At 40.7% G+C, this 14,608-nt stretch overlaps 1 protein-coding gene across 6 annotated transcripts in view; it reads right to left on the bottom strand.

Moving 5' to 3' along the window:
- map7d1a (MAP7 domain containing 1a) overlaps positions 1 to 14,608 on the bottom strand; it is a 91,227-nt gene that overhangs the window by 47,230 nt on the left and 29,389 nt on the right. For all 6 annotated transcript variants that reach the window (XM_061776691.1, XM_061776685.1, XM_061776688.1 and 3 more), the window contains exon 2: positions 10,133 to 10,312. In XM_061776691.1, coding sequence (XP_061632675.1) covers positions 10,133 to 10,232 — 100 coding nt within the window. In that variant the 5' untranslated portion in view covers positions 10,233 to 10,312. The remainder of the gene's footprint in view (positions 1 to 10,132; positions 10,313 to 14,608) is intronic.

The raw sequence follows: 14,608 nt of genomic DNA, 5'->3' as shown, positions 1-14,608 counted from the left end.
GCGCTTGTCCTCATTAGAGTCACTGGTGAGCTGGAGCCTATCCCAGCTGGCTTTGGGTGAGAAGCGGAATACACCCTGGGCTGGTTGCCAACCAATCGCAGGGCACATATAGACACATGAGCATTCATACTAATGTTCACACCTGTAGACAATTTAAGGTCGTTGATTAACCCTTTAACATGCATGATTTTGGAATGTGGGAGGAAGCTGAGAAGAGCATAAATTCAAACAGAAAACCTCAGAACTGTGAGCCAAACGTTGTAACCACTAGGCTACAGTGCTGAACAATCAAGTTTTCAAAGTCATTTACACTAGGGATGCACGCTAACTATCGGCCCGATATTGAGAAAAATGACGTCACACTCATGGTCCAATAACAAAAAAACTGGACAAAACAAGAGCCGTATAATTCCAATTAGTGATGGGCACGGCAGTTCCTTTGAGTGTACTGAATCGTTTGAATCAATTCTTGAAATTATTCGTTCAAACGATTCGTTCACCAAATAATTCAGTTCTTTTTAAAAACAATTTCAGGTGCTTCCTCATTCAGTTAATGATCCATCCCTGAGGTTCACGTTCACTCAACACATTCGCCGAAGGACTATGCGTTGTTGTTGTCATGTTGTCACATATTGTAAACTAGGAAAGGCGGGGAGATTATTATTTAAAAAAAAAAAAAAAAACACCTTAAACTAAATTATCACCTATCTATCTCTCGCTCAGCAAGCTCTCGAACACCCAGCTCGGTTGTGATTGGTCAACATGCGTGCAGGGAGCTCAGCTACTGAACATCTTTCTGCATCCAGCTGGGCTCTCGCCGGCCGGCGTGACTTTTCTGCATTCCACTGCACTGACACCAGGCCCCGCCACCCAGGCTTCCTGCTCACTCACCTTACTGTTATTGTCATCTGATTAGTGGAAAGTGTCTTGAGAAGCGCTATACAAGTTTAATGTATTACTATTATGAAATAAAAAGCTTTAATAATTGCATTAGAAACACAGAGTGAATGATATATATGTGTACGTATATACATTTATTATTAATTTACATTTATTTAAAATATGTGTGCTTGACTGACTCAACATTAGCCGTTAGCTTGAAGAAACGGCTGCTAGTGAAAGCTATCCCCGCGAGGACGTCAAGGACTTGCGGTTAAAATCACTCATGAGTACATTCACTGCGTAGTACATCGTTCCTTGCGCAAACGAATCACTAATCGTACTAGTACAAGCCGAAAGAGGAGCAGCAGGGGCGGCTTGGCCGCATGCAGAAGCACAGTTGTCGAATTGAATTAACATCAAAACACACAATGGCCCTCCTTTGTTTGACGAGAAATGTGCGAGGGCCTATCCACTAATATCACTCGTGCCTGCCCTCTTGCTCGATCAGCACCAACACTCCTCCCGGCACTCTTCGCAAGCCACAAATTCAAATGTCTTCAAATAAACATTAACCTTATATTGTTAAACAAATATATATATATATATATATATATATATATATATATATATATATATATATATATATATATATTTATATATATATATATATATATTTATATTTGAACCTGTGTATTATTCAAGTTTGAGAAGAAAAAAAGTTAATTAAATTATCAATACTGTAGCATTGATTGCACAATAACAAAGCACATTTATACATTGCACCTCTTCTCAATCTCATTGTGCTTGTGTATAGTGACAATAAAAAGGCATTGTTTTATTGTAGTTACATTACATGTTAAAAAACATATGCTATATGATAATAAATGATGATATGATATTAGTATAATACTATTTTAAGTTTAATTATATTTTATATGGATAAAAAGCCATTTATTATACTGCAAATTCTACTACCAGTAGAATTTGTAAGATGATTACAATTCTTTATTATATTCTAATATCATGATATCAATGGCATTAAAAAAACTCAATGCTATCAATTATTATGAAAGTTTTTGGGAAAATATATTGTGTTAAAAAAATTGCTATCATGGCAGGCCTAAACACATCATATATTGAGAAAGAGCAAGAGGGACCGGGAAGCAAGAACCGTGTGATATAGCTGAGGATTACCGTATTTTCACGACCATAAAGCGCACCGTATTAAAAGGCGCAGTCTCAGTTACGGGGTCTATTTCTGTATTTAACACATACATAAGGCGCACTGTATTATTGGGCGCAGGCATGGTAAAGCATACGCTAGCTTAAAACATACGGTAGCATGCATGCACACTAAAACAATGTTTTTAAAAAGGCAGCAGGAGCAAAACTGAGTTCGGTTGTACTTTATCAAAGTATTTAACAATGTACTCATGTTATTTTTTTATCAATCCTCATCCACAAATCCATCAAAGTCCTCATCTTCTGTATCCGAAATGAACAGCTGGGCAAGTTCTCCAACAAACACGCCGGGCAGCGTGTTGGCAGGAAAAAAATTTTCATTTTCATATTCCTATTTAAAAAAACATCTATTTAACGTATGTCAGCATTGAAAAAATACATAAATCAGAAATTACTCACTAGTTGCTCAGTACTTTTTTTCACTGAATACTTACTCTTACTCAAGTAATTATTCAGAAGACTAGTTTTTACTTTTACTTTAGTCATATTATTCTAAAGTAACAGTGCTCTTACTTGAACTCAACAGTTAACTCTAAGACAACTGTGGTCTAAGATAATATACAGTTACTACCCATTTTGTTTTCCTAATGGAAAAAGGGAGGTATTTATTTGTCTTAAGTGGATGACGCTGTTACAGGGAGGACCAGTTTTTCATTTCCATTATTAATTTGCGGTACGGCAAATGGTTGTTGAACTCAACAATGGAAAGACATTTTCTCCATAATTATTTTCATGGAGAAGATGGAGAGGAAGAATATAATCAGTCAGTGCACTACTTGAAGCAAATTGCTGCTGTCAGACTACAGAAGGAACGAGTAATCAGACCACAAAAACTCTCTTTTCCTGCTAATAGCCTGACTATTCACTTGGTCTAATTAAGGGGGCTACCGAGTGCTTTTCCCCTTCAAACTCTTTTGGAGACCACAAAAGCCAACAATTAACCAGCTTCACAGTGCCAGAAAAGAAACCTGACGGACAAGGAGGTCATCTCTTTTGTTGTTTTGGAAGAACTCAACCGGTTTATTTCTCAGAAAAGGAAACGCTCGGGGGACTAAATGGAGAGTCCGCTGCAAATGGATTAATGGATTAAAAAAAAGAACAGTAGAGAGAGAGAAAAGAAGCTTACATTCTCAAAAACCTCAAACATGTTTCTTCAAGTACACAAGGGCTGTAGGCTAATGGCTGCAGGAGCCAAGGGTATTCAGCATTGCTTGGACAGGGGTGTGAAGTTCAACATCCATCATGCGCTTCTCCCGCAATCGATGAGCAACAAGTGTTTTGTACATCACATCAGGCAGTCAATTGCAACTTACGACTATGCTAGTTTTTGACAAACAGCACAGCATTTTAAAAACAGGGAATGCGGGAAATGCCTTGACGAAGATGTTACTGTAAGTTTCACACTCCACACTTCCTCAATCTGGTTGTGTTGAAAGTAAGGATGCCGATAACGTACGTCTGTACTCATACTCGTAAAAATCCTCTGATACTACGACACCAATACCAGTTTACCAGTTTGGCATTTCTATTTTGTCCTCCTCGAGGATGCGGCGTGCATTTTGGCAGTTTGCGAACAGTTCTTCAAAAAAATTCACATTTTCTTACTTCTTGACACTCCCTGTTTAGGTTTACTGTTGAACTTACACAAAAGAGAGATAATTACATGTTGTATATTTAATTAAACACATTATACAAAACTACGCTAGCTTCATGCTAACACATAATGCGAAACGCCACAGATGGGCAAAATAATTTGCATTTTACTTGTGCATTACAGTTAACGCTAAACCTTTAAATAACAAATATTCAAACACAAATGATGCAGCAACATACAGTATACAGAAAGTTGATATAACAACACTCACAGCCATATACTGTATTCATACTACTCTGCGAAAAATGAGGTACACTATTTTGCCAAAACTTTTCCCTCACTTGCCTTGACTCAGATATTAATTTAAGTGACAGCCCATTCTTAATCCATAGGGTTTAATATGACATCGGTTAACCCTCTACAATTATAACATCTTAAACTCTTCTGGAAATGCTTTTCACAAGGTTTAGGAGTGTGTTTATGGGAATTTATGAATTTATTTCTTTTTCCCGAAGCGCATTTGTGAGGTTACAGACTGATGTTGGACGAGAAGGGTTGACTCTCAGTCTCCACTCTAATTCATCCAAAAGTGTTCTATGGGGTTGAGGTCAGGATTGTGCAGGCCAATCAAGTTCATCCACATCTAACTTTCTCATCCGTTCCTTTATGAAACTTCATTTGTGCACTGATGCACATTCATGTTGGAACAGGAAGAGGCCATCTCCAAACTGTTCCCACAAAGTTGGAAATGTCCAAAATATTAGACCCTGAGCTCCAGTGAAAGGAACTCTGAGTGCTTCAGCACACCAAGAGATTTTGGATAGTCGAACAGTTTGGGGATTACCCCTTCCTGTTCCAACATGTCTGTGCACCAGTGCACAAAGCAAGGTTCATAAAGACATTGATGAGAGAATTTGATATAGGTGAACTTGACTGACCTGCACAGAGTCCTGCCCTCAACCCAATAAATCACCTTTGGGTTGATTTTGAGTGGACAGTGAGCCAGGCCTTCTCCTCCAACATCAGTGTGTGACCTCACAAATATGGTCCTGGAAGAATGGGCATAAACCTTGTTGAAAGCCTTTATAGCTGCAAAGGGTAGACCAACAGCATTAAACCATATGGATTTAGAATGGGATATCCCTTACAATCGGATGTGAGTCAAGGCAGGTGAGCGAATACCTTTGGCAATATAGTGTATACTACTGCAGATTAGGCATTATGGTCTTCTCTTCTACAGGCTGCAAAGTACGAGTTGCTGTATGAGGCTAGCGGGGTTAGCTTCGGTTCGGCTATCATCTTGAGGCTAAACCGAATGCGTGCTCGTTTATCCAGTCAGGCGCTACTGGGTGCGGTTTCTCTTTGTGTCACCACAACATCCTGTCTTGGACAGGAAGTTTTGGTGATAAAATAATTTGAGACCGACACTGAAAATGCAGCTTTGGGCCATTTTCAGCATGTGACGTTGTGTTTTGTGCGTATGTGCCATGTGACGTGTTTTGTGCGCATGCATGTCACTTCACGGAGACATTCTGTTCACATCAGAAGTCGCATTTTGTAATGTCAATGACTACATAAAAAGATCAGATTTAACAAAAAAATCGGAATTGGGCATCATGCACTGCAGTGAGAACGTAGCCTAAGAAACATACCTGGGAGAGACCACAACTGCTCGAGAGGACATCCCACTGTAGTACTGGGGGGTTAATAAAGTGCAGTAAAGCACATATAGCAGACAGTGTGGCGAAGATTCTCTTAAAAAATAATCTGGGCCTCACATTTTTAAAACAGAATCCAGAATTGTGTAAAGAGAAATGCAATTTATGACTATGCCAGTTTTTGACAAACAAAAACGGAATAGCGGAAAGCTGGGACGAAGGTGTGATGTTTATGACTGAGAGATGCCGTGTCTCTGTGTGAAGTTGTGGCAATATTCTGCCTTTGTGGGTTCTGTGTAAAAGGCACAGGCAAATAAATGCGTCGGTTCACGACGGCGTGACGTGACGAGGTCAAGGTTACAAATGGCGTGGAATTAACTAGTTTGAATGCACCGACATGTGGCACAGAAAATCACAATTAGCACCATATTTTTCATTTGTTTGATATTTACGGCCTAGAAGTGTTTTTCAATGCAAATATTTAATGTAATGATTATTTATTCATCGTTAGTTATTTATTAATCGATTAACCTGTCAATTATTTTTTTAGATTACCGTAATCGATGAATTGGATTAAAAAATAATAATAATAAAAATAAAATTAAAATCGATTCATTTTATTCAATATCAGGACATTAATTCAAATTGACAGCACAGAAAATGCACGAACATAAATTGATTATGATTCAATTGCTGGTTTGGTCCGTAACATCCGTCAGAAAATAGGCAAAAATGTTGATCACTATCAAAATAGTTGTCGATTCATTTGACAATAAATTGGTATGACTTTACTACTGAGTTAGCGTATCTTATGTATAGACTACGGCGTGTTTAAACTGTACTTGTTTGGGTTAGGTCGCCACCATAGGCATGGAACTCCGTCGTAAATTGAGGATCCCCTGTGCGGTATCTCTGTGTAAAATGCATTGAGGAATCGTGAAAATCTTCTCACTGTATTGGATTTGGCTGCAGGTCTGAAAGCAAATGCAGTCTCTCAGACTTTCTCTGGAGCATTACCTTGCCTCAAGAGAGCCGCTGAGCTGACGCCGGCAAAGTGCAAACGTCACAGCACTCATTATCAAAGTTTGGGCCGAGTCCATTATGAGTTTGGGAGAACCGAGTGAACTCTGGTGTGCAGGGCTGCGCGACATTGGGGAACAATGACATTGCGATGTTTTGTAACCCTGCGATGTGAAAAAATACAGGATAACATACTCGTGACATGAAAACCAGCACACATTTCTCTTTTTCCGTCTATGTACGTTTTGGACAGTTTATAAGATAATAAAAATAATAAACTATAATAAATAAATGAAATACATGATGATCAATAGAGCACAGAAGTATACTGAGTCATTTTTGTTAAGTCTACCGCAATTTTAAACGCACAGTAGCATTGAGCAAGTAAAACTCCAGCCAGACATAAAGTTCAATTATTTTATTTTCTTTCCCAGTTATACGGGTATTTACTGTATTGTCAGTCATGAAACACATTCGTAACACTATTCATTTGTTTTTAATCAATCTGTTATTTTACACATACTGTATGTTTTAACATAATATGCATTAGTATTTCTATATTTGAGTGCATCAGTTTAAACAGCATGTTTTTGTGTGCACCTTAATTTTGTCCCTTCAATGTAGCCGTAGCTCTCCACCCCTCCACCCCTCCCAAGTGTCATCTGTTGCGTTCCTTCGTTGCATTCTGAAAAGCTATATTGTACATTAAATGGAGAAGTGAAATTGTTTCCCCGTGTCCTCAATACAAACCCCAATTCCAATTAAGTTGGATGTCGATGTTTCCCACTGTGTTACTCACCTTTCCTTTTAACAACACTCAATAGCATTTGGGAACTGGGGTTACAAACCGTTCAAGCTTTGTAGGTGTAATTCTTTCCCATTCTTGCTTGATGTACAGTTGCTCAACAGTCCAGGGTTCTACATTGTCATACAAACCTTAATTCCAGTGAAGTTGGGACACACGTGTAAAACAAATACAAACTGATAACAATGATTTGCAAATCCTTTTCAACCTATAATCGATTGAATACACGACAAAGACAAGATATTTAATGTTCAAACTGATAAAAGTTATTGTTTTTTTGCAAATATTCTTTCTTTTTTAATCTGATGCCTGCAACGTATTCCAAAAAAGCTGCGACAGAGGCAACAAAAGACTGGGAAAGTTGAGGATGCTTTTATAAAAGGAGCATCCCCGAAAGGGTCAGTTGTTCATAAGCAAGGATGGGGTGGCGTTCAAATACTCAATCAGTTTAAGAACAATCAGGGCTCGAGACTGCGACCAAATTAATCACATATGCGACCTTTTTTTCAGCTTGTGCGATTAAAAATTTCATCCTCACATTTCCGCGAGTGCATGTTAATGGTTGAAAGTTGCCTTTTTTCCACTGCAATCTCCTCCTCCTGCACCCTCCCTGATAGAGAGAGAGAGAGAGAGATGTCTCAATCATTGTTATGAATTCCATTTGAGTAAAAAGTGACCCGCTGCAATACAATTGGCTGCCTGCTGCAACATTATTGACTACTTAGGATACGCTATTATCAACGGCACTGTCGCGTACATGCACACCACATATGCGCGTCACAGACAGGCTATAATGCCGTTGTGTCTGGCCAGGGGAGTGGCCACCATGTACCTATGTTGACTCTGGCCCACTACTTATTCATTTTAAATTACAAGTGTGAGGCTTCAACCCATCTGGACTACTGGTGAGCAAGATAGCTAGCCCGCACCGACCTTGTAAAGTCCGGAAAGCCGGTTAACTCCTCCCGCCGGACGTCTCCCTCAGCCTTTCTTTTTACACACATTATCAGTGTTGCTACATTTATCACGGGAATAAAACCAAAAGTTGTTTCCCTGAGTGATGCCACGTATGATCGTTTCAAAATTGCGAGTGTGTGTGTGTGTGGGGTGGATATACCGCTAACTGCAAAGATCGCCTGCTCAAATTGTCTCTCGTTTTCATTTCACTCATTATAACAAACACAGAGTCATGTGCAAACATTCAAATAACGTTGTTATGAAACTAGCAAAGCTAACAAAGCTATCTATCTGAACCCTGTTTATACCATAGACATATGAAGATATGTGCAAAGTTTAAAAGCCCAGACTCATTTAAAGAGGATTGTATAAGAAAACAAGCTAACATTAAAAAGAAAGTGCAATAATTGCAGTAGTAATGAATTATCCATGTTCTGTTTGGGACTATGAATTCAAATAGGTAAATTGGTTTGTTTTGCTCGTAAATAATTTGCAATACTTTATATGGTTGTGGAAATGCTCAAAATTAAGAACTGGCCCCTGTGAGTCAAACAAATGATCAAATAAAAGTAAAGACTTTGTTTGTTTGTTTGCTTCATTCATACCACTTATCCTCACTAGGGTCGAGGGCGTGCTGGAGCCTATCCCAGCTGTCTCTGGGCGAGAGGCGGGGTACACTCTGAACTGGTCGCCAGCCAATCGCAGGGCACCTACTGTATAAACAAACAACCATTCACACTCACATTCACACCTACAGGCAGTGGCATGTGGGAGGAAACCGGAGTACCCGGAGAAAACCCACACAGGCATGGTGAGAACATGCAAAATCCACACAGGTGAGGCTGGATTTGAACCCAGGTCCTCAGAACTGTGAGGCAGACGTGCTAACCAGTCGTCCACCATGCCGCATGTTTGTTTGTTTGTTTTAATTTAATTGACCTGTTTTGTCTCCCATTGCTTGTTGAGTACAAACTTCTTCACAGCAAAATATTTTGTAAATATATTTTGAGTCACTGTCAACCTTTACTTCATACGAAACTATGGTATGGCATATTCATGCTGTACCTCCTCAAAACAGGGTGCGACCAAATCATGTGCTGGTGTGAACTGAAAAGGTTGGTCGCAGCAGTGCTACTTGTGCAAACGTTAGAGCCCTGACAATGTTTCTCAATGTACAACTGCAATGAATTTAGGGATTTTATCATCTATGGCCCATAATATCATCAAAAGATTCAGAGAATCTGGAGAAATAGCTGCACGTAAGCGGCAAGACAGAAAACCAACATTGAATGCCCATGAACTTCAATCCCTCAGGCAGCACTGCGTGAAAAAACAGCATCATTGTGTCAAGGATATTGCCACATAGGCTCAGGAACACTTCAGAAAACCATTGTCAGTTAACAAAGTTTGTCACTACATCTACAAAGGCAAGTTCAAACTGTACCATGCAAAGTGAAAGCCATATATCAACAACACCCAGAAATGCTGCTAGCTTCTCTGGGCCCCAGCTCCTCTGAGATGGACTGATGGACTGACACAAAGTGGAAAAGTGTGCTGTGGTCTGTCTAGTCCACATTTCAAATTGTTTTTGGAATTCATGGACATCGTGTCCTCCAAAGGACCTTCTGGATTGTTATTAGGACAAAGTTCAAAAGCCAGCGTCTGTGATGGTATGGTGATGTGTTAATGGCCATAGAATGGGTAACTTGTACATCTGTGAAGGCATCCTCAATGCTGAAAGGTACATACAGGATTTGGAGCAACATATGCTGCCATCTAAGCAAAGTTTTTTTTGCCTCTTATTTGAAGAATGTTTTGCTAACTATCAAACTATTCACAGTACAGTTGTGATTGATGGAATAATGCGTGCAGTGCATGTTGGGTATCTGAGTTCTTTTGCCTCTTACATTGCATGCGCACATCGTGATGACCATGCTCAAACAATGCATCGTGCAGCCCTACTGGTGAGTTTACCTCTTTTGGGCCGCGGGCCAGGTGACGCCGGGGAGCTATAAGTTCGTGGGATCACGTCAGCTTTGGTCGGGGTGTTCAGTTTCCAAGCTGGCAACGCCATTCTGTCGGTGGGTTTCTGGGGACTGCTCTCCCCTTCTGGATCGGGCCTCGTTGTCTTCCTGTTCAGTGCTTTATGTGGAGCTGATTCAAACAGAACACAGAGCAAAAACAACGGGTAAATCAGAAGGTGGATGGTAAAGCAGTGAGAGAACCCGACCAGTTAATCCTCATTCCAGTCACTGCTGAGCTGCAGGTGACGTCAGCTCTCTCAGCAGCTATGTGGAGCAAGTATGAAGGGAGGAATGCTTGACTTTCTTTAGGAATACTGCATTCATCTCTCCAGAAGTCAGAATCAGAATCATCTTTATTTGCCAAGTATGTCCAAAAAACACACAGGGAATTTGTCTCCGGCAGTTGGAGCTGCTCTAGTACGACAACAGACAGTCAATTGACAGAGAACACTTTTGAGACATTAAGACATTGACAAAAAAAAAAAAACGTCACTGAGCAATAAAGGGTTGCTAGTTATCTGGTAATGTGACGTAATATAATGTAATCTGGTAAAAGTAGTTGGTTTAATCAGATTTGAACAAAACAATAACTGGGCTGGATCGTCAGGGGTGGTGACTCACATTTGGCAGGTCGCTTGAACTTGAATGTCCAACTCAAACATTAGTTTGGCTGGGATTTAACAGCCCGAACAAAGACCCTTGAGGGAGGGATGCTTGGCTTTGTCCGGCCTGCACTGTACCCCTGTATTCAGGTCGGGAACCCAGTTAAGGTATACACTGTGGTAACGCTCTGTAAATCATTCTGAGGTTTTTGGCTGAAAACACCACAGACAGTAGGAGGCTGTCACACAGAGACTGTGAATTGCAGGGAGGATTTACGACACCATTGCAGCGCTGTTCCCTTGCAACCAATGGTGAGCAAGAAGACTGCTGCGCCACTCCAATGGCTGTCTTTGTGCCGACTTTACACATTTGCATTGCGCACATTCTCGTCCTGGAACCATGAAGATACAGTGTGACGTTTAAACTCCAAACTGAGGTCTCGTAACGGTTGTTTTGAGCAAATTGTGGGCTTGACTTACACTTCCATCCCAGGTGGCAAATTCCAATCAAATTGAGTCTTGTGACCCCTTTTTCCTTCCATCCATCTATTTTCCATACCCCTGATCCTCATTAGGATACCTGGTAAGCTGGAGCCTATCCCAGCTAACTTTGGGCAAGAGGCGGAGTACACCCTGGACTGATAGCCAGTCAATCACAGGGCGCCCCTTTTTTATTTTTTGGTGTTTGATTATTTTGTTACTTGTTTTTTAACCCGTCACTTTTTGATTTTCGATTGCCAATTGAAAATGGAAAGAATGAATGATACATGGTTTCCATTGGTGTATTTCGATGACAGTCAAGTTCGGAGACGGTATATCCGATCTGTGCATTTACACTGCATTCACATTGGCACATATTCGATACATATCAGATTTTTATCCACATTTGGAAAAGGCCTGATGCTGATCTGAAGATATCAGATTCAATTCGTGTTTTTTTTTTCACTTTACATAGTCAGGACACATACTGTATCGCAACTGTGCCACTTAAGAGCAAAAATCAGAATTACAGAGTAGGGGCTAAATGACTTCAGATTCTTTGTAGTCAATACTAAAGTAATGAGAGTCGAGCTGACGTTGACTAATCAATGACATTTATATTCTTTCCACTTGTCAGCTCACAATCCGCGCAAAAGTTAGCCTCCAAATATAAGCTCCCGCTACCTGCCATAGACATATGCGCCCTGCCGTTGCCGGGTGCAGTCGACCCACCCCCAACTCGCTCATCCAATCAGAATCAGACACATTCACTGCCCCGCAGACTGACGGAACCCACATAACTCCAACTCCAATCCATGCAACACAACTGCAGCGTTAGTTCTCTACAGTACTATGATTAAAAATATATTTGTAATATAAATATAATAATGAAGACGAGGGAATACTTTGCAATAATGTATTGCAGCGACCTTGTTACTGTGTTATGTGGATTCTTGCCAGAGTTCTACAAGGTCCGACTGCTTGCAAGGCAGTGATTTGTGATTGGATGAGTGAGTCAGAAGGCGGGGCGACTGGAAGGACGAAAAAGAGCCTGAGCGAAATACAAGCTGGATCTTTTTTTTTTCCCCTTTAGGGGGTGGGTGGTTAGTCCCTGCCAACAAATGTACATTTTCACAATATAGAGGTTTTGGATGGACCTCCATTGATCCTATCGTATAAACATACAAAGTATATTAAAGTTAAAATTAAATTAGATGATAGCTTGATGACTTTTAAAATATGCAAGTAACCAAGCTATCATCTCATTTTTACTAAAATATTTCCAAACATTTGAGGCACTGCTGCTAGGTTGCTGCGTGGACCCAGGACCCTCCTCACCTGTTGCTTTCTGGGAGACCTACATTTGCTAATGCCATTAATCGACTTCAAGCTCTAACAGTCATTGCAAAGTGGTAAAGTTGACGCACCAATTAATCAACTAATCGGTTCAACCCCTATCACAGAGTCACTTGTACCATTCAGTATGAATCCAGCCAAAGAAACACCCCAGCCCCCTATCATTCTCAAATTCCGAATGGTATGACGTCAGGATCTGCATGAATAATCCCGTTCAATTCCAGATAATTAGAGGCATTCACTGAGATAGAGGGCCTTAAGAAAAAGATTGTCTGAGTTCATTGAGGCACATGCAAAAGCTACGTCATCGCTCACTGAAGACCCACCCTGACCAAGACGAGGCCTAGTTATCAGGCACTATGAGCTTCCCTACAAAAGAGTTCATCCAGGAGAGAAGAGACTATGTGAGGCTTTCCCCCTGTCAAAGCACGACACTATTAAGTAAGCATTCCTCAGGCGGCGATTCTCTCCGACAGACGAGCCTTTGTTGTGGCCTCTGCTTGGCGCCGGAGCGCAGTCAAAACACCGCAGTGACAGAAACGCTGCGAGGAGACTCTAGTGAATAATGAATTACGTTCTTACTTTCAGTTTGAAAGCAGATTTTTGCATGTAACTTCACACAAGAACTAGTTCTGTGATGACAACATGAGAAGCTTTCAATCCACCTTAAAGTCAGAATCCAGAGTGACAGCGATGAATAGGACATAACACTGCTACGGAGGAGGTTGTGGCGACAACTACCAATGAAATGCAAAGCTCTCAGGGAGGGGAGAAAGGGGAGAAGGTAAGCAAAGGACTGCTGCTGTTTAGCAAGAAAGACTGAAACGAGGGCTGATTATGCAGTCTGCTACCAGACAATTCAGAGTAGTAGAATGTACGATACATAACAGTTCGAAGAACGATACCAAAAACACTGTACAGGGGTTCTGACTACTTAGGAACGCCATCAGTTTTATCTGCTGTTGCATAATGATGAGCACACGTCCGATGAAACTGATGGAAAATGTATACAATCATGGATTCATTTCTGTATATTCTTACGAATCTGTATGTCTCACACTTGCTGACTTGCTTAAAATTGACTAATGACTGATTCAGTATATTTGTGATTGGGACATGGGTCCTGTTTGATTAAATCAGAAGATCACAAACTCAGACAGGACCATCTTCCAGGCCTGTGAGAAGACAATGGTAGTCAGATAGAACCTAGTCTATCTTTTGAGAAGATAATTGACTTACAACTGTATAAGAGCACAATGAGGCGCAACCATAGCTGGGGATGTAAAGAGAAGAATACCGTTAGAAGAGAACAAGAATGTAGACAGGAAGTTATACTGAAAGCAGTCAGACTCCAGCACTGTGTGATAGTTAAGAATGTTAAAATGTCATCCCATGGACAGTTAATAAAGGTTTTATGATGGCGATTATTTCCTCTGGAAAAAAAAAATTCAAGGTGGCAGGGTGAGCTAGTGGTTAGCACTTCTGCCTCATAGTTCTGCACTTCTGCATTCCAATTCTGTCTCCCGTCTTCCTGTGCAGAGTTTGCATGTTGTGATCATCTTGTGATGGGTATTCTCCAGGTACTCCGGCTTCCACCCACATTCCAAAAACATGGATGTTATGTTCACTGAAGAATAAATTGTCTATAGGTGTGAATGTGAGTATGAATCGTTGTCTGTAAGTCCCCTATGACTGGCTGGTGACGGGTTCGAGGCGTATCCCACTTTGCTTGTCAAAAGTCAACTGGGATAGGCTGCAGCTCATCCGTCACCCTAAATTACCCATCAGTGTGAATGTGAGTGTGAAGATTGTTTGTCAATCTTTTTTTGCTGTGCGATTGGCTGGCAACTAGTCCAGGGAGTACTAAACTAAGTCAGCTGGGATAGGCTCTAGCTCAGCTTGACAAGTGTCCAGGACATTAATGGAACTGGCACAAACCCGTGTGATGCTTTGAAAAGCACACCTGAGTACTATTTGCTCAGGTGTAC

Source organism: Phyllopteryx taeniolatus, chromosome 6, assembly GCF_024500385.1.
Source record: "Phyllopteryx taeniolatus isolate TA_2022b chromosome 6, UOR_Ptae_1.2, whole genome shotgun sequence".
NCBI lineage: Eukaryota > Metazoa > Chordata > Actinopteri > Syngnathiformes > Syngnathidae > Phyllopteryx > Phyllopteryx taeniolatus.
The sequence above is the reverse complement of the archived record's forward strand: the minus strand, read 5'-3'. Positions and strand labels throughout refer to the sequence as shown.